Here is a 15,835-nt window from a genome sequence, read left to right as displayed (position 1 = left end):
CACCTTGCTGGGATCGCGCTGCCGGGGGCGGTGCACTCCCCCCGCACTCCTCTTCCTCCACCAGTGACTATTCTGACCAGAAGTAGATCGCCAGGGTCTCAGGTAGTGATCTTTGCCTTACCTATTGCCTAATCCTCAAATGGAGAGATGCGGGGATTCGAACCTGAAATCTTCTGTTCACAAAGCATGTAGTGAGTGATGGTCCCTCCCTGGTTCTTAATTTGAGGAGGAAGATTTGCAGTCAGCCAGGAACATACATATGCTTGAAGCATACAAGCTATATTATTATAACTGTACATATAATCAGATGAAATGTGAAACAACAAACCATTGTAAGGATACCGATATACACATGATTGTACAGTATCTCAGTACTCAAGCATACACAATTTTACCAGGCTTGTATATGACCATATTGTAAAAATTCTGTCACTTTTTTAGCTTTCATGTAGTTATCAGTTGTCACAGTAACACTAAGATTCTCCCTTTTGCACTCTAATGTCTAGAACTATGTTTCCATAGTTACAGAGAAAGCTTACTAATTCGGCTGAGATTTATAACAGCATTTATTTTAACTTATCACTACCAGCAATAGCTACGGTATGTTTTACAAAAGATGTCATCAACAGCTTGGGGGCCAGCTGATAGCACTAGCTAAAGAATGAGGAAAGGGCAATCTCGAATCCTCTGTTAAAGCATTGCACAGCTGAAAATTTAAAATATTAGCCATTAGAAGAACCCTGCAGGATTTGATGCGTGACTCAGCTAATTATCCCATAAAGAGAGCCCTGCAAGATCAGATCAAAGGTCTACCTAGCCCAGAATTCCATTTCCTCTTGCTCAATCCAGCCCTCAAGCAGGATAATAGCTCTCTCGTGCTTATGTTGTTGCTTACGACGACGAAGAAGAAGAAGAAGAGGAGGAGGAGGAGGAGGAGGAGGAGGAGGAGGAGTTTGGATTTGATATCCCGCCTTTCACTCCCTTTAAGGAGTCTCAAAGCGGCTAACATTCTCCTTTCCCTTCCTCCCCCACAACAAACACTCTGTGAGGTGAGTGGGGCTGAGAGACTTCAAGGAAGTGTGACTAGCCCAAGGTCACCCAGCAGCTGCATGTGGAGGAGCGGAGACGCGAACCCGGTTCCCCAGATTACGAGACTACCGCTCTTAACCACTACACCACACTGGCTCTTACGAGCGACCAGTACTCAAAGGCATGACTTTGATTCTGGAGATAGTATATGGCCCTCATGACTAAAAGCAATGGATGTGCTTAGGTTGCAACCCTATACCCAGTAATTTGGGAGAAAGCTTCACTGAACTCAGTGGCAATTGTTTTTGAAAGGTATGTATAGGGTTATACTGTTCGACATCATTTAAAAGACGGTACTGTACACAAGGTACATAAACTCCTAAAGAATCTGGCAATCCATGATAACTTCACAAGTGGCAGGGAGCGGGCCCCCAACAGCAGCACTACAAGCTGCTGCAAAATGGAGGAACTACGACTCAATGCACTTCTCAGTACAACAAGGAGCATTATGTCTCCTTGTTCACTCAGCTGTAGACTGAAACAAGAACTGATACCTGCATGGTATTTCTCTATGTGTCACCCAGCTGTACTTTGTGAAAGCACGTCCATACTAAAGAAGATTTACAGCTGCTCATGTATTTTATTCTGCTTGTTGCTTTCAGGTCTTAAAATGTACATGGCTCAGGTATTTTATATATTGAGCAGTATAGAAATTCATACAAATAAATAAACCAACCCCAATACAACGCTCTCACACTTACCATGGCATATATACTTAGAGAAAGTGAGATCAAGAAACAACAGTGTCTTATGTCTGAAGTAATAGCTTAAGAAGATGAGGCCTTTTAGCAGGGACTTAGAAGAACTTGACAGAGATTTACAGTGGCACCTCAGGTTACATACGCTTCAGGTTACAAACTCCACTAACCCAGAAATAATGCTTCAGGTTAAGAACTTTGCTTCAGGATGAGAACAGAAATCATGCTCCGGCGGCGCAGCAGCAGCAGGAAGCCCCATTAGCTAAAGTGGTGCTTCAGGTTAAGAACAGTTTCAGGTTAAGAACAGACCTCCGGAACGAATTAAGTACTTAACCCGAGGTACCACTGTATAATGTGCCAAAAATGAGCTATCTTTGTCAGCCAAATGATCAGAAATAGGTTCAGGACAAAGAAAGTATTCATTTGTACAATACAGTGGTACCTCAGGTTTCAAACTTAATTCGTTCCGGAGGTCTGTTCTTAACCCAAAACTGTTCTTAACCTGAGGTGCGCTTTTGCTAATGGGGCCTCCTGCTGCCGCCACGCTGCCAGCGTGCAATTTCCGTTCTCATCCTGGGGCAAAGTTCTCAACCCAAGGTACTACTTCCAGGTTAGCGGAGTTTGTAACCCGAAGCGTTTGTAACCCGAGGTATCACTGTATATAATTAACTTACAAAATCCATTACTTTGAATCATTTAGATACCTTAAAAAAGGATTAGACTAATTTGTACAGGATAAGTTTATGTTATTAATAGGTAGCTGTTCAAAAGCAGTACACATCCAATTAGTAAGAAGTTCTAAGAAGTTATTTGGCTGGGGTAGTCACACAAAACACGGGTTCACAGCACAAAACTATGGCATCAGTTTTGGGGGAATCCTGAATTTTGGGGTCACAAGTTAATGAAGCCCTAAGGAAGCTGCAGCAAGAGAGACTGTTGTGAATACGACAAGGGCAGAACTTACAAGTCTATTAGCAAATCAACAGGAGATACTTAAGGATTTAATTAAGACCCTGCTGTGCCCTATGGAGGAGCTATTTCAGGGATTTAACACCAAGCTTGAAGCTCTGACAGAATCTACAACAATGACAAAATTACAGGCACATGTTGAAAAATTTACCCATCTTCACAGCTGAAAATATGGAAATGAGAAATAAACTAACGGATTTGAATAATAGTTCTAGAAGACATAATCTTTGTTTTTATTTTTTAAAGAGTAAGCTAAAAAGGGGGGCTCCACACAATTTATTGTTTCATAGCTAACAACAATACTCCCTGATTTGAAACTATATATGGGTGATTTGGAGTGTTTCTATAGAGTGCATTGCTCCAAACCACGAGACAAAAACTGCAAACTAAATGGGAGCAATTCAAATAGCCAGACTACTCTGCCACCAATTGCAAGCTCCTCTATCCAACCCAACTGTAAAAAAACACACAGCAACTAGCCCCTTTTGAGAAACAGGAGGATAATACAGAGTGATAGTTTCTGCAATCCATAAAATACTACTCCAAGGCACTGTAGATTTCCCCAACACAATTAATTAAAGAACAATGGGAACCAGATTCAACACAATGGTCCATCACACTGTCAAAATCACCCCTTAACTCAATTTTGCCAGCAAAAAGGAGCTCACACTACAACTATAGATGATATTTAACTATAGATTATATTTAAATCACTCAGTAAAACATAGGAGTAATGTACAGGTCCACCTTCTCCTGTACCATTCTGCACCCACCCTCAAACTGGTTCTTTATTGTGCATTTATCACCTATACAACGTGTATACATTTGACAAGCAATGCTCACCTTTTGAGGTTTCCAGTCATTTATTTCTTCCCCGAATCCCATTTGCAGACTCAATGTAGCATACAGGTGACTTGCTGGCCATAACATATGCATCCAGCATATGCAAAGAACTGCTTGGGGCTATGATGCTTCCTTAGCAGGCTTACACAGCAAGGGTAACCAATATGGTTAACTAAAACTTTCATTATCTCTGCTCATTGGCTATGCTGGCTGGGGCTAATGTGAGTTGGGAATGCAACAACATAAATCAACTTAAATGTAAGAAATTTGGGTGACATAGTACTAACAAGTCTAGTAAGACTCAGTGGCCGCTACATTGGTGTATTTGTTATATTGACAGCAGCAGAAATACACTTGTGTAAATTGGTAATTGACTCACTCCATTAGTAAAATCTTAAAATAATTTTAAATAGGAGAATTACATTATGCGTAATGCTCAAGGCAGGTATTATTCCATCAGCTTTGCAATAGTTGGGTATAGTTAAAGTATGAAAAATCTCAGAAAGATAAACATTTCTGGAAGTTTAGTCAGAGCGCACCATAAATATGTACAAAAATGCAATGGATTACTCATCAGAACATAGTCAGTTATACAAGAACACTACGTAAGATTGACTTTCACAAAAGTTTATGTCTGTCACCACGGAAACCAATTCTGCATTGCTATTTAGCACCCTCTAGTGTGCGGTTGTTATGTGGCATATTTCTTTTATCAGTAAGAAATCAATTAGGTAATCTGCATACCATAACAATATTTGGAAAAAGGAATGGGTAATGAGAAGAAAAAAGAAGCCATATCAAGAGATTATTAATGCTTGATGGTTTCATACAAAATACATGTATATGGAAGTCATGGTACACTGACTTGCATCACAGCATTTTAGCAGTTCCTGCATATAGATACAAGCCCATGTATATTTTTAAAGATGAAAACCTAACACCAAGAATGTTCAGATAGAGCAAAAATTAGTAGTTAAATAACAAGACTCAAGATTTAATAGAAAGTAAAAATCTAGTTATCCCCAGAAGTTCGAATTAAAGTTCATGATACCCTGTAGGATAATGCAAATGTCATTTGAATCAGACAAATAAAACAAATCCACCTTTCGTTACTTCTTTACAAGTTATATATTGTTTCTTATAAAAAGCTATACAATAAACAAGAGAGACAAGCAGCATGGTAGCCACAGGGACTGTATGGTTCACATCACCTTCCCTACTTTCAGTTCTTCCATATTTTCAAAATTATGAATGATGGTCCTTTAGTGAAGAATGCTGACAAGTCTTGTATATCTATTGTTCTGAAGTCAGCATTATTGTACACATCACTTTTTTCTGACAAATATAGCCAGACGTTTGTGATCATAGTTAAATAAATCATAACTGTATGTGAAGAACAGCATCAAAGTAACAGAACCTGTTAAGAGCTATTTTGCAAAGTTAGTCCATTTTCAGCAAGCATCACTTATGCAGAGGTTTAGATTAGACAGATACTTGAACATTTACACCACTGAATTAAAAACTAATTGTTTTAGTTTTAAATCAAAACGATTGAGTGTGAAGAGTGTTTTAGCTATTTTGGTTCTTATAACCCCTAACATGTAAGCCATTGTTTAGCAGAAATGATACTGCTGTGAACATTATTTTTACAGATTGTTGACAAGTTATTAGACATTATTTTGAAAGGTGGGATCTACTACTAAACTGTGGAACAGGATAGCTAGGGCTGCTTTACAAGACAACTGCGGAAATCAGTGTGTCTCCTCCTTACAAACTGGAAAAGGCTCCCAACCGTCATGAGATTTCAGCCAAGGCTTGGAACAAGCTTGTCCAGCATAACACACTCATTGTAATCAGCAGGCAGTGCAACCCACCTATCCACCTTCAATAGCATAGGATTATCATGGGCAGCAACTGCTCATCCTTTAGGTCATTGCACTAATAACCGGAGGTTTGGAATAATGCTAATTGATAATGCCTGTCATCCTTCATGAATTTGTCTAATTCCCTTTTCAAGTCACCTAAATCAGTGGGTCTAATCAATACTTGGATGAAGGATCGACCTAGTGTATTAATAACTGCCAACACTCTTATACTTAAGAGTGATAGGATACAAGTGTTATAAATAAGTCTTGTAGAAGTGAATACATAGTTTATATGCTAAATACAAAATGGAATATTCAAGAAAACAAATGAAGCCCATCCCACTTCTGAGGAAAAAATGCAGATTACAAAAGCACTTTTTAAAAATCTACGGTTGATAAGTGGTATTTAAAGCCACGTGCATCTCAAACTTGATTAGGAACTGCTGCCAAATTTGGTGCTGAGGACAGGACTGGTGAAAGCACGTTCAGCAATGAGATACCCCCTGGGTCTTCTGCAAATATACTGCACCAAGGAAGATAAAACTCAAGTCTATTTTATTGTGGTTTTAACCTTCTGTATGTTTCAAAATTACAGCTGTAAAAATTTTAGTGGTCATGTTATTGTTTTGCTATCTTTTTCTGTAAACAGCTTTGATATTTTTTTCCCATAATCAAACTGGTGTAGAAACTTTATTAAACAAACTTCTTATGACGAAAGGTTCTAGAACTCTTTAGGAGGTAGCGTGGTCCAAGTGGAAAAAAAAGTAGGACACTTAATAGCTGTGTTTAAAATAAAAAATTTAAAAAGGCGATTTCAGCAGGGGTACCTTGCACTGACAGCCTCTGGCGTGAGCAACCCATCCTTCCCTGCAGCTGTCAAACAGGGTCCAAATGACGACTCGCCCACCCTCGTCACAGCTCAAGCCCCGCCCACAGAATCCAGGCGAGGTCAGGACCATTTCCGATTTGGGGGCGGGGGTGAGGATCCGAGAAGCGCTGTCAGAGCGGGAAACCCAGGTCTGCCTCTGCCACGGATCAAGTGTTTTGACTGCCTACCTGCCATGAAGGTTTCTCTAAGAAAACACGGGGCGAAGGAGGGGGGGGGCGGCCCTGACCACCTCACTGTGTTACCACTACCCCCACCCAAACATAAACAGGCGAAAAGACAGAGCCGTCGCTGACATGGTACGGTCCACCCTCTGTGAGGTGAGGAGGCGTCGCGAGGAGCCAGTCAGGCTCCCCTCCGTCGAGGCAGAAAGGCGCCAAAAGATGGCGGCGGGCGGCTGAGTGCCTACGACCTCCTGCAGCGCCTGCGCAGTGGGCACCGCCGGCGCGAGCGGCCGCCGTTGGTGGCGCCTCGGCCTCGAGGGGCTGCGGCCCGGACCCGCCATTCCAGCCAGCGCGGGCGGATGGGCAGCCGCCGCCGCCGCTTCTCCACCACATCCATACGAGTCAACCTCGCCCGGCGTAGCGTTGGCTGAGCCACAATGGCTGTGCCGCTGCGGGGCCAGCGGGCCGCGGCGCTCCTACATTTCCTCTGCTTCCTCTGGGCGGTTTTCGCCGTCAGCCAGAACGCGGGGTTTCCCAGGTCGGTCCGCAAGGAACCGGACGTCACCTACGGGGGCTCCTGGAAACACCTGACCTTCCTCAACCAGGTGGTGGTCAGGCGGCGGCCGCGAAAAGGGAACGAGGGAGAGCGGGAGGACGCCGCGCGTGCGCAGACGGAGCGCTCTTTGGCCGCACGTGCAGGGCGGCGCGCGCGGGAAGGTGGGGGAGGGGGAGAAAGAGAGAGAGAGTTGAAATAAGGGCAGGTGAACCCGTTGAGGTAAATTTAGTTTCTTTTGTGTGTGTGTCCCCCAGCCCGTAAGTTTTATAGCAAAAAGTGATGATTAGTTATACATCAACCTAACTCGCACCTGTTTCTCCTAGACGCTGCAAGTACGCTATGACTCGCATGCCTCCGTTTATTGTTGTTGTTGTTTGTCGAGTCCCTGTCAGGGAAAAAGGCGGGTATAAATAAATAGATAATGATGATTCCCCCCCCCCAAAAAAAAAGGCCTCAGAGCAACTTTAACATAAAATCTTGTTTACGTCAACATGTTGATGAGGGAAATATAAAGGCCTTTAGATAATAGATATTCTAAACCAACCAGTAATATGCTTCAAATTATTGGCTGAGTATGCCTAATAAACATTTAAAGCGCAGCCAATAAATTCTGGGAACTGTAGTTTGCTAAGAGTGTTGGGAATTGTAGCTCTGTGAGGAGTAAGCTACAGTTCCCAGGATTCTTTTTTGGTGGTGGTGGAAGCAATGTGCTTTAAATGTATGGTTGTGCATCCCTTGTTAAGAAACTAAACCAGAAAAGGAGAAAATATACATACAGTACTGAGCCCCATGTGTATTTCTAATAGCTTCTTTGTGATTTAACAGGTTCTACAGACAATCCTGTATCTGTTATGTGTCATATCTGATACTGTAGCTCTGTGCATGCCTTCATTAGAGAAAAGAGTATCATCATTGGTGGTGCCTCTCAGAGATTTCATCTTCTCTTCATATGTGTTTCCTATTGGCTTAGTAAGTAACTACTGTTTCTATTATTGAAATACGTGCGTACTATAGAACAGCGCTCCTCATACCTGATGTTTGGAACTACTTCCATTATCCCTGCTGGCTAGGTCTGATGGGCGATGTTCTCCAGATTTCTAAAAGACTGTCACAAAGAGCCTTGCATGTCTAAATGAAACCAACAGCATTGATCATTCTTAAAATACAAGAAGTAACTGTTGTTGTTGTTGTTGTTATTGTTGTGTTGTTTTCATTTAATTATCTTGCTGCATTCCAAGGGTGCTGAGTACATTGTCACCTGGTATATTTAAAAAGGGATGATTTCCCTCCAAATGGTTTGAATCTAAGATGAGTGTGGGACTTTACAAATCCCATTCTTAAAACCTACCACATTATCATTTAAATCAGGAGAAACTTTGTTTTGAGAAGAGCCCAGATAGTTCATTTTTAATAATGAAGCTAACAGACCTATGGGGGACGCGGGTGGCGCTGTGGGTAAAAGCCTCAGCGCCTAGGGCTTGTCGATCGAAAGGTCGGCGGTTCGAATCCCCGCAGCGGGGTGCGCTCCCGCTGCTCGGTCCCAGCGCCTGCCAACCTAGCAGTTCGAAAGCACCCCTGGTGCAAGTAGATAAATAGGGACCGCCTACCAGCGGGAAGGTAAAAGGCGTTCCGTGTGCTGCGCTGGCTCGCCAGATGCAGCTTTGTCACGCTGGCCACGTGACCCGGAAGTGTCTGCGGACAGCGCTGGCCCCCGGCCTCTTGAGTGAGATGGGCGCACAACCCCAGAGTCTGTCAAGACTGGCCCGCATGGGCAGGGGTACCTTTACCTTTACCTTTAACAGACCTATAGAATAGTTAATTATAGTCTAGCAGGAGCATTCATAGATGCCACTGGAGAAAGGCTAGTAGGTTCAAGATGTCCAGGCGTCTAGTTCCCAGTTTGGTACCCCCTCACCATTGAGGCTGGGAGCCTCAATAGCACCCCTCTGGAGGCTTTACCTGGGGCAGAAAAACCGGGTAAAAAGAAGCAGTAGGGAAACCTGGTTTCAACAAGAATAGACTGTCCAAAGCTACTATTTGCATTTCAATGAAAGTCTGCATTGGCATCTATGGCAACTTCAGAGAACATTTTTGGCAGGACTGCATGGGAGAGAGAGTGTGTATAAGGGCTTGTCCACATGAGTTTACTGTTCTGTTTGCAACTGTTTGTCCATTTAATTTGCAAAGCATACATATTACTCTCAGACTACACCAATCTTGATACTTTCCCCCTGTAAATTTAGGTCTATCTGATAAGGAGATAATCCAGTAAATTGGGAAATTGGGCTTCAAGATGCTTTGCTTGGGGTCACAAAAATTTTTGTTTGTGATTTAAGGTGGGTGCATCATTCATCACTTTCTGCTACTCCCCTTTTCACATCCACTGCTTCCTCAGTGTTATTTATTTATTTATTAAGAATTTGAACAACAGGCAGTAAAAGCAATCAATTCCATCACCGTAATGCATTAATGAAAACTTTGACAGCCATTCATATTACAGAATATTATTAAATTGTTATTGTTCATATATTATTGAAACATATATTTTTACAATTCTCTGAGTCTTTGATGGGTTCATCCTCTCATCCTGTTCATTAATAAAATCAATAAAATCAGACCAAGTTTCTTTAAAAAAATTTGTTGTTGTCCTTGTGCCTGAACTTGACTAGTTAGTTTTTCTGACTAGTCAATATAATTATCCATGCTTCTAATGATAGGTAACAATAGATAATGAGCCCTTCCATCATGATTGCACAACTAGCATATGCGCTGCTACAAACAAAAAAGCATTTGCTTATATGGAATTTCAATATTTTGTCTACTGAAGATTGTTGGCTGTATTTTAATTTCTTTTCTAGCTGTGCTCACAACTATTTCCAGTATGCTACTGAATGTAGGGTTGTAGCCTTATCTGTGTGTGTATATTTTCTTTTGCTCCCTCAAGATTTGCACAAAACCAGAAAACTGTACATTAAACATTCTGCACCAGATATTGTACAGCTATCTGACGAGTGTGCTTTGAGAATTTACAGTTATGACTGTGCTGCTTGCTCCCCTCCCCTCCCCCCACACACTTCCTGGTTGGGAAAAACTTAAAAGTTCACACCAAGCTAACTGCCTACAGGCCCTTTCAGTACTTAATTGGCATAACAAAATAAACAAATTAGAAGGTGACAAACACAGGAGGGAGTACCTGCTGGTATGAAGGGGAAAGTCTGAAGCTGTACCTCATATACAAATGCAAATACGTTTAGATGTGGACTACTCCAGTCGTAAGTCAAATGGGGTGAGAAGGAAAGGGATTCATGGCTAAATGATGCTCAAATGTGGACAAACACTTAAACTCACTACTTAGGTTTCCTTGCAGCTATTTATTTGCAAAACAAGAAAGCTTGAACCTTAATACAGAGTGTTTGATGCTAAGGTTTTTTATTATTTTTATCTGGAGAAATAAAATAAAATATTCACAATGGTCAGGTTTTATTCACTGGAAAAAGCGAGCTTCGGTAAGAAAGAAGGGAAAAGGTTAACAAATACTTTGATTTGGAAAAACATTAACTGTCTATTGTTACTATTTGTCTGAGGATACAAGTGTTAATTGTCAAATGTTTTAATGACAGTTTGTACCTGTTGCTTTCTGGAGCCTTTACGTATATGACAGAGAACTAGTGTATCCTTTACAGCTGGATGACGTTAATCCAATTTGGCTTAATCATACTATGGTAAGTGTACACCATTTGTTTTTCAGGTATCTCTTTTGCTGTGTTCAGTTCATTTATTGTTTATCTGATCATAATATTTTGCAGAACTTAGGTATAAGCGTCAGTTCAAATGTAATAGGTGAAATGATTATTTAACATTGTGTGCATAAGCTGCAGTGAACCTTTGGGTCATGTGTTCCCATTTCCTCTTCTGGAGCATGCCAAAGATGAGATCAGAAGCACATGCTTCTAGGATTAAATTAAATGGACCACCCTGTTATGTCCAAACTACTGTGGGGCACACAGCAAGAACGCAGCCACTGAATCCTGTGGAATCTCTGCACACAGGAATTTGAATCCCCTTATACCACTATGTAAACATATCTCTCATACATTATTTGGACTCTACAGCAAAGGGTAGGAAGGAGAGGGCACGTAGCACATCATTCAGATAGCCCCATTTAAGATGTATAGCTCCTTATTCCCACCATAAACAGACAACATCATCCACTCACCCTTCCTCCGCTGCTAGCTGCTTCATATAACCACTGAGCCTCTTGGACTTGCCGATCGGAAGGTCGGTGGTTCGAATCCCCGCAACAGAGTGAGCTTCCGTTGGTCTGTCCCAACTCCTGCCAACCTAGCAGTCCGAAAGCATGCCAGTACAGGTAGATAAATAGGTACTGCTGTGGCAGAAAGGTAAATGGTGTTTACATGTGCTCTGGTTTCCATCACGGTGTTCCGTTGCAGCCGAAGCGGTTTATTCATGCGGGCCACATGACCCGGAAAACAGTCTACTGACAAACACCGGCTCCCTCGGCCTGAAAGCGAGATGAGCACCCAACCTCATCGTCGCCTTTGACTGGACTTAGCTGTCCAGGAGTCCTTTACCTTTTATAGCATGACAGTCCTTGTCTCACTTGTGCAAGCTGAGACTACTCCCTGACATTCCCCAGAGCCTGCATGAAAAGAGAGTGGTGGAGGGATCACTACCCCCACCCACTCCACCAGTCAAAGCGAAATTGAACTACAGTGTGGGAAAGTGTTATTTTATATGCTAACTCTAAACAACAAAACCTCCTTTGGACATTCTCAGGGCTAGAATAGGCTCTGAAAGCAAAAACACACATGTATGTGGTTGACAACCAGTCACCCCAACAGAACTCCTGGGCCTTTGAAAGAGACAGCAGAATAATATGTGTAGCAGGTCATGACAGCAGCAGATTTAGGGCAGTGCAGATCGTTCCCCTACTGAGCTGAGGGGACTAATAATAAGGTCTAACCCATATTTATACAGGTACCTATTCAAAGTTGGGGGGGGACCAAATTTTGTCCTCACTCAGTGTGTGATATTATGAGTGATTGCCAAAGAAGAAGACTTAGCTTGAGGAAACTGAGCTAAGGAACTGCTTGTGTCAGGGAGGAAACCACTGTGGCAAAGAATTAATAAATTTCCCAAGATGGATCAGACAGCCATAGAAAATGATGCCAGTAATTGCCAGGTGATTGAAAATGCTCTCATCTGCCACTATTTTGTAACTGCTGTTACCCCTGCATATGACAGTGGACTTCAGTCATTTTCAACCATCCTAAGTGGGCCCTACAGGTAGTAAATTTGAGAACTGCTAAGCTAGACTATAGAAATATTTACTTGGAATAAAACATGGAACAGAAGTTCAAAAAACTGTAATTTAATACAACTACTGAAAACAATACAACAAACAATAAAACTTTGTTTTGATTTGCCATATGTTTCCAGCACTTATATTTGTGTGTGTTTGTTTTTGGTTTTTTAGCATACCACCATCCTCCCACTGCTTTTCATAGAATTGTTCATTTGTGATCATAAGTATCCCCGTAGATGTAGAGGAATTTTGGGACTTTGCGCCTTTGCAGTTGTATACCTCTCATGGTAGGTATCAAGAATCTAAATAAATTTTAAAAAGCATAGGAAGCATATTGTGCATGCTGCCTGTTGGAATCCGTATGTTTAATGGCTTCTTTAAAATAACTATTTTAATATATTTATCATGTTGATCTCAAGATACTTTAAACGTACAACATCATTTTATCATAAATTGTCTGATAAACTCATCTAGTATAAAACTATATGAAAATGCTTATATTCAATATTCTATTTGTTTCATATTACCATTTCTTTAATTACCATAAGCATAGTCCTATTATCCTTACTTTAATCCATTTATGCAAGACCTTAAAATACCATTTCTGTGGCAGCAGGCACAGACTAATTCTAGTGTAGCCATTTAGTTAGTATTTTTGACTAGGTAAATTAATTTATCATGAGCAGCGCACAGGCAAATAGCTTTTTTAGTCTTAAATTTTGACAACAGATGCCACATGTAGCACATGTAACTGGTGTAAATACACAGTTCAGAAACTGCATATCATTCCTTTAGGTTCCTAAGAATAGAAGCTTGGGGGCTCAATAAAGCTGCCCTTCAGTGCCTGTTACATTAGCTTCCTTAGCATGCAGTTGCTGGAGCTCTGAAGAGGAAGCTATATACCGTATTTTTCGCTCTATAGGACATACCGGACCACAATACGCACCTAGTTTTTAGAGGGGAAAATCAAGAAAAAAAATATTGGATGGATCCTGCTCGCTGCCTTGGCTTCCTCTTTAGCCTTGTACAGCCTCTCCAGCTGGGAGAGGCTGCGCAAGGCTAAAGAAGCCAAGGCAGCGAGCGCTATCCATTTTCTACGAGGAGGGAGAAGGGACTGACTGGCCGCGTCAGTCCCTTCTCCCTCCTGGGGAAAAGCCCGCAAGAGCTGCGTGGAGCTTGTGTGCGGCTCTTGGGGTTTTTTCCTGTCGGCCTCCCCCTGCATTTGCTCCATAAGACGCACACACATTTTCCCTTACTTTTTAGGAGGGAAAAGGTGTGTCTTATGGAGCGAAAAATACGGTACTTGTTGCTGTCTGGTGTTTTTATGGTTCTGTGGTTGGTATGCTGATAGAGATTATAGCCATAGCTACCTCAAACCAACCTGCAAACCCATTTTTAACCATGTCAAGCATTAATTATAAACCAACTATACATGGTGGGAAGCATTACATTAGATTTCACATGCTTTATACCTCTTCTAGATGCTAAAAAGTCTTCACAAATACTTACCAAGCCCCATTTCACTCAGAAATTTCTGTTGAATAATCTTTATTTTTTAATGAAGAAAAATTAGTTGTTTTGGGAAATGAGATGATCTAGCAAAAGTAAACAGAGATGATCTAGCAAAAGTAAAATACTCATAGGTCATATGGTCCTCCATTTAAATCAATATTGCTTTCAAGTATGAATTGTACTTCTATATTTTTAAGGAAATGAAAATTTATGCACTTACAGTTTTATATTTGTAATTATCAGCAAATATAGAATAGTTTTTCCATGCAACTTCAGAAATCAACTATCTACCTATAAAATTTATGGCTATTTGTGACTCTGTCTCCCCTTGTTTCTAGGATAATGTGGGTAAACCATGCAAGTGGGATTTGGGCATATCCAGTTTTAGGAGTGCTCAGTCCATTAGGACGGGCAATATTTATCTCCATATCTTTTCTTATAATGGTAATCTTCTACTTCGTTGGGGAGCAACTAACAAAACGCTTGTGGGGTAAGTAGGATTTTTTTGTTTGTATTTTCAGTGCTGTAGCTGGCACAGGGAATGGACTTCCCAATATTCAATGCATAAAGTGAGGAGAAGAGTCATTTAAGTTGGTTCCCCAAGAAAGACTGAAGTCATAAAGTCACTTAACCTGGGAGTAGTTTCAATGTATTCAATGAACTTTTGAGGTGACTTGTCTGAGACTGAGCTGTGAATGTGTTCAGTCAGATGCAAGTTCTGTTTCACTTGTAAAAAGACTATAGTGATAAATACAATACCTCCTGGGTGCACTTCTGTGCACTGAAGGGATTCCCACAGGCATTTTGCTGAGCCTTCCCTTTCACCCCAAAGATTCTTGGCCAACCACTCTGCCACTGTACTAAATGCTTTGCAACAGCTTGACCATTTCAGACCTCATGAGGTGCTCCCACAGTACACATAGTTATCTAGAAGCCCGGCACACAAGCCACTTCCACAGTCATCTGAAATACTCTGTGCACTGAGGACTTGGAGAGAGGTATGTCACTACATAGCTGCATGTGAGGTCCAGCTGGAACTCACATTAATATGAATAGCACAGCATCAGCAGTTACAAGTGGGGGAAGCAGAGAACCCAGAAGAGCATAGGTTGTCAGTTAGTGGGTCAGGATGCACCTCCTGGTCTTAGCCTGAGTTGGGTCACAACATCAGCACTACCACCATACAAATATATGGTACAAAAATTAAGAAATGGTTCCCTAAATTCATGTTAAAGGAAGTGGGTTCCAGGTCTGGAAACACGGAACACTTCTCCAAGGGAGCATTTGTGGGAGGGCTCTACATTCCCATATGTAGGAAAATATTCTAAATGTTCTTTTCTTTCCCTTCCAGCAAAACGTAAAAGGAAATGCACATAGAGAAGAACCTGGGGAAAGTATAAGGTCATTAAAAGCGCAAGCTCACTTATGGAACAGAGTGAAACTTTAATCAAGATAAAAGCATTCGTAACAACCTCTTCTTAAAGATCAAGTATACTGAAATTGGCCTTTTCTCAGACACGTAATATATAGTGCCATCAAAATAGAAAGTGGGGAAATGTACCAAATCAGATTAACAGTGCTTTAAACTTGTATAGGAAAATTGGGTATATATAAGTGAATTACATACATATTTAATAAGTGCATCATACCTGGTACCTTAAGGCAGTAGGTGTTCCCTTGTGTGTTTGTCCCTATCTTGTAATTGATTGATTTTGATAGGCCAGTTAAGTACAGACAGAGCATATGCACAGATAGTTGCACGTGTTTTGTTTTATTTATTTATTTATTTATTTATTTATTTTAAATACCCACCCAAGAAGTGTACACAGTCAGGCAATTGTAAATGTTCTTGTGCAATTTTCTGGTTATTTGCAACTCTAGGAGATCAAAAGAAATATATAGAAGCTCTTGGTGCACCCTTAATAGC

The 15,835-nt window shown here is 41.3% G+C and overlaps 1 protein-coding gene across 2 annotated transcripts; it reads left to right on the top strand.

Annotated features, from left to right (window-relative positions):
* The first annotated feature begins 6,849 nt into the window (after positions 1-6,849).
* Positions 6,850-15,391, top strand: LOC128416517 (androgen-induced gene 1 protein-like). 2 transcript variants are annotated; one of them, XM_053394391.1, is made up of 6 exons: positions 6,850-7,122; positions 7,896-8,039; positions 10,691-10,792; positions 12,568-12,683; positions 14,247-14,398; positions 15,260-15,391. In XM_053394391.1, the coding sequence occupies exons 1-6, from the start codon at positions 6,952-6,954 to the stop codon at positions 15,283-15,285; spliced, it is 711 nt and encodes a 236-aa protein (XP_053250366.1). In that variant the 5' UTR covers positions 6,850-6,951; the 3' UTR covers positions 15,286-15,391. The 2 variants fall into 2 exon arrangements, with proteins under 2 accessions (XP_053250366.1, XP_053250367.1); XM_053394392.1 differs by having other exon boundaries at positions 6,856-7,119.
* Positions 15,392-15,835: the final 444 nt, after the last annotated feature.

Source organism: Podarcis raffonei, chromosome 6 (genome assembly GCF_027172205.1).
Source record: "Podarcis raffonei isolate rPodRaf1 chromosome 6, rPodRaf1.pri, whole genome shotgun sequence".
Taxonomy (NCBI): Eukaryota; Metazoa; Chordata; class Lepidosauria; order Squamata; family Lacertidae; genus Podarcis; species Podarcis raffonei.
The sequence above is the reverse complement of the archived record's forward strand: the minus strand, read 5'-3'. Positions and strand labels throughout refer to the sequence as shown.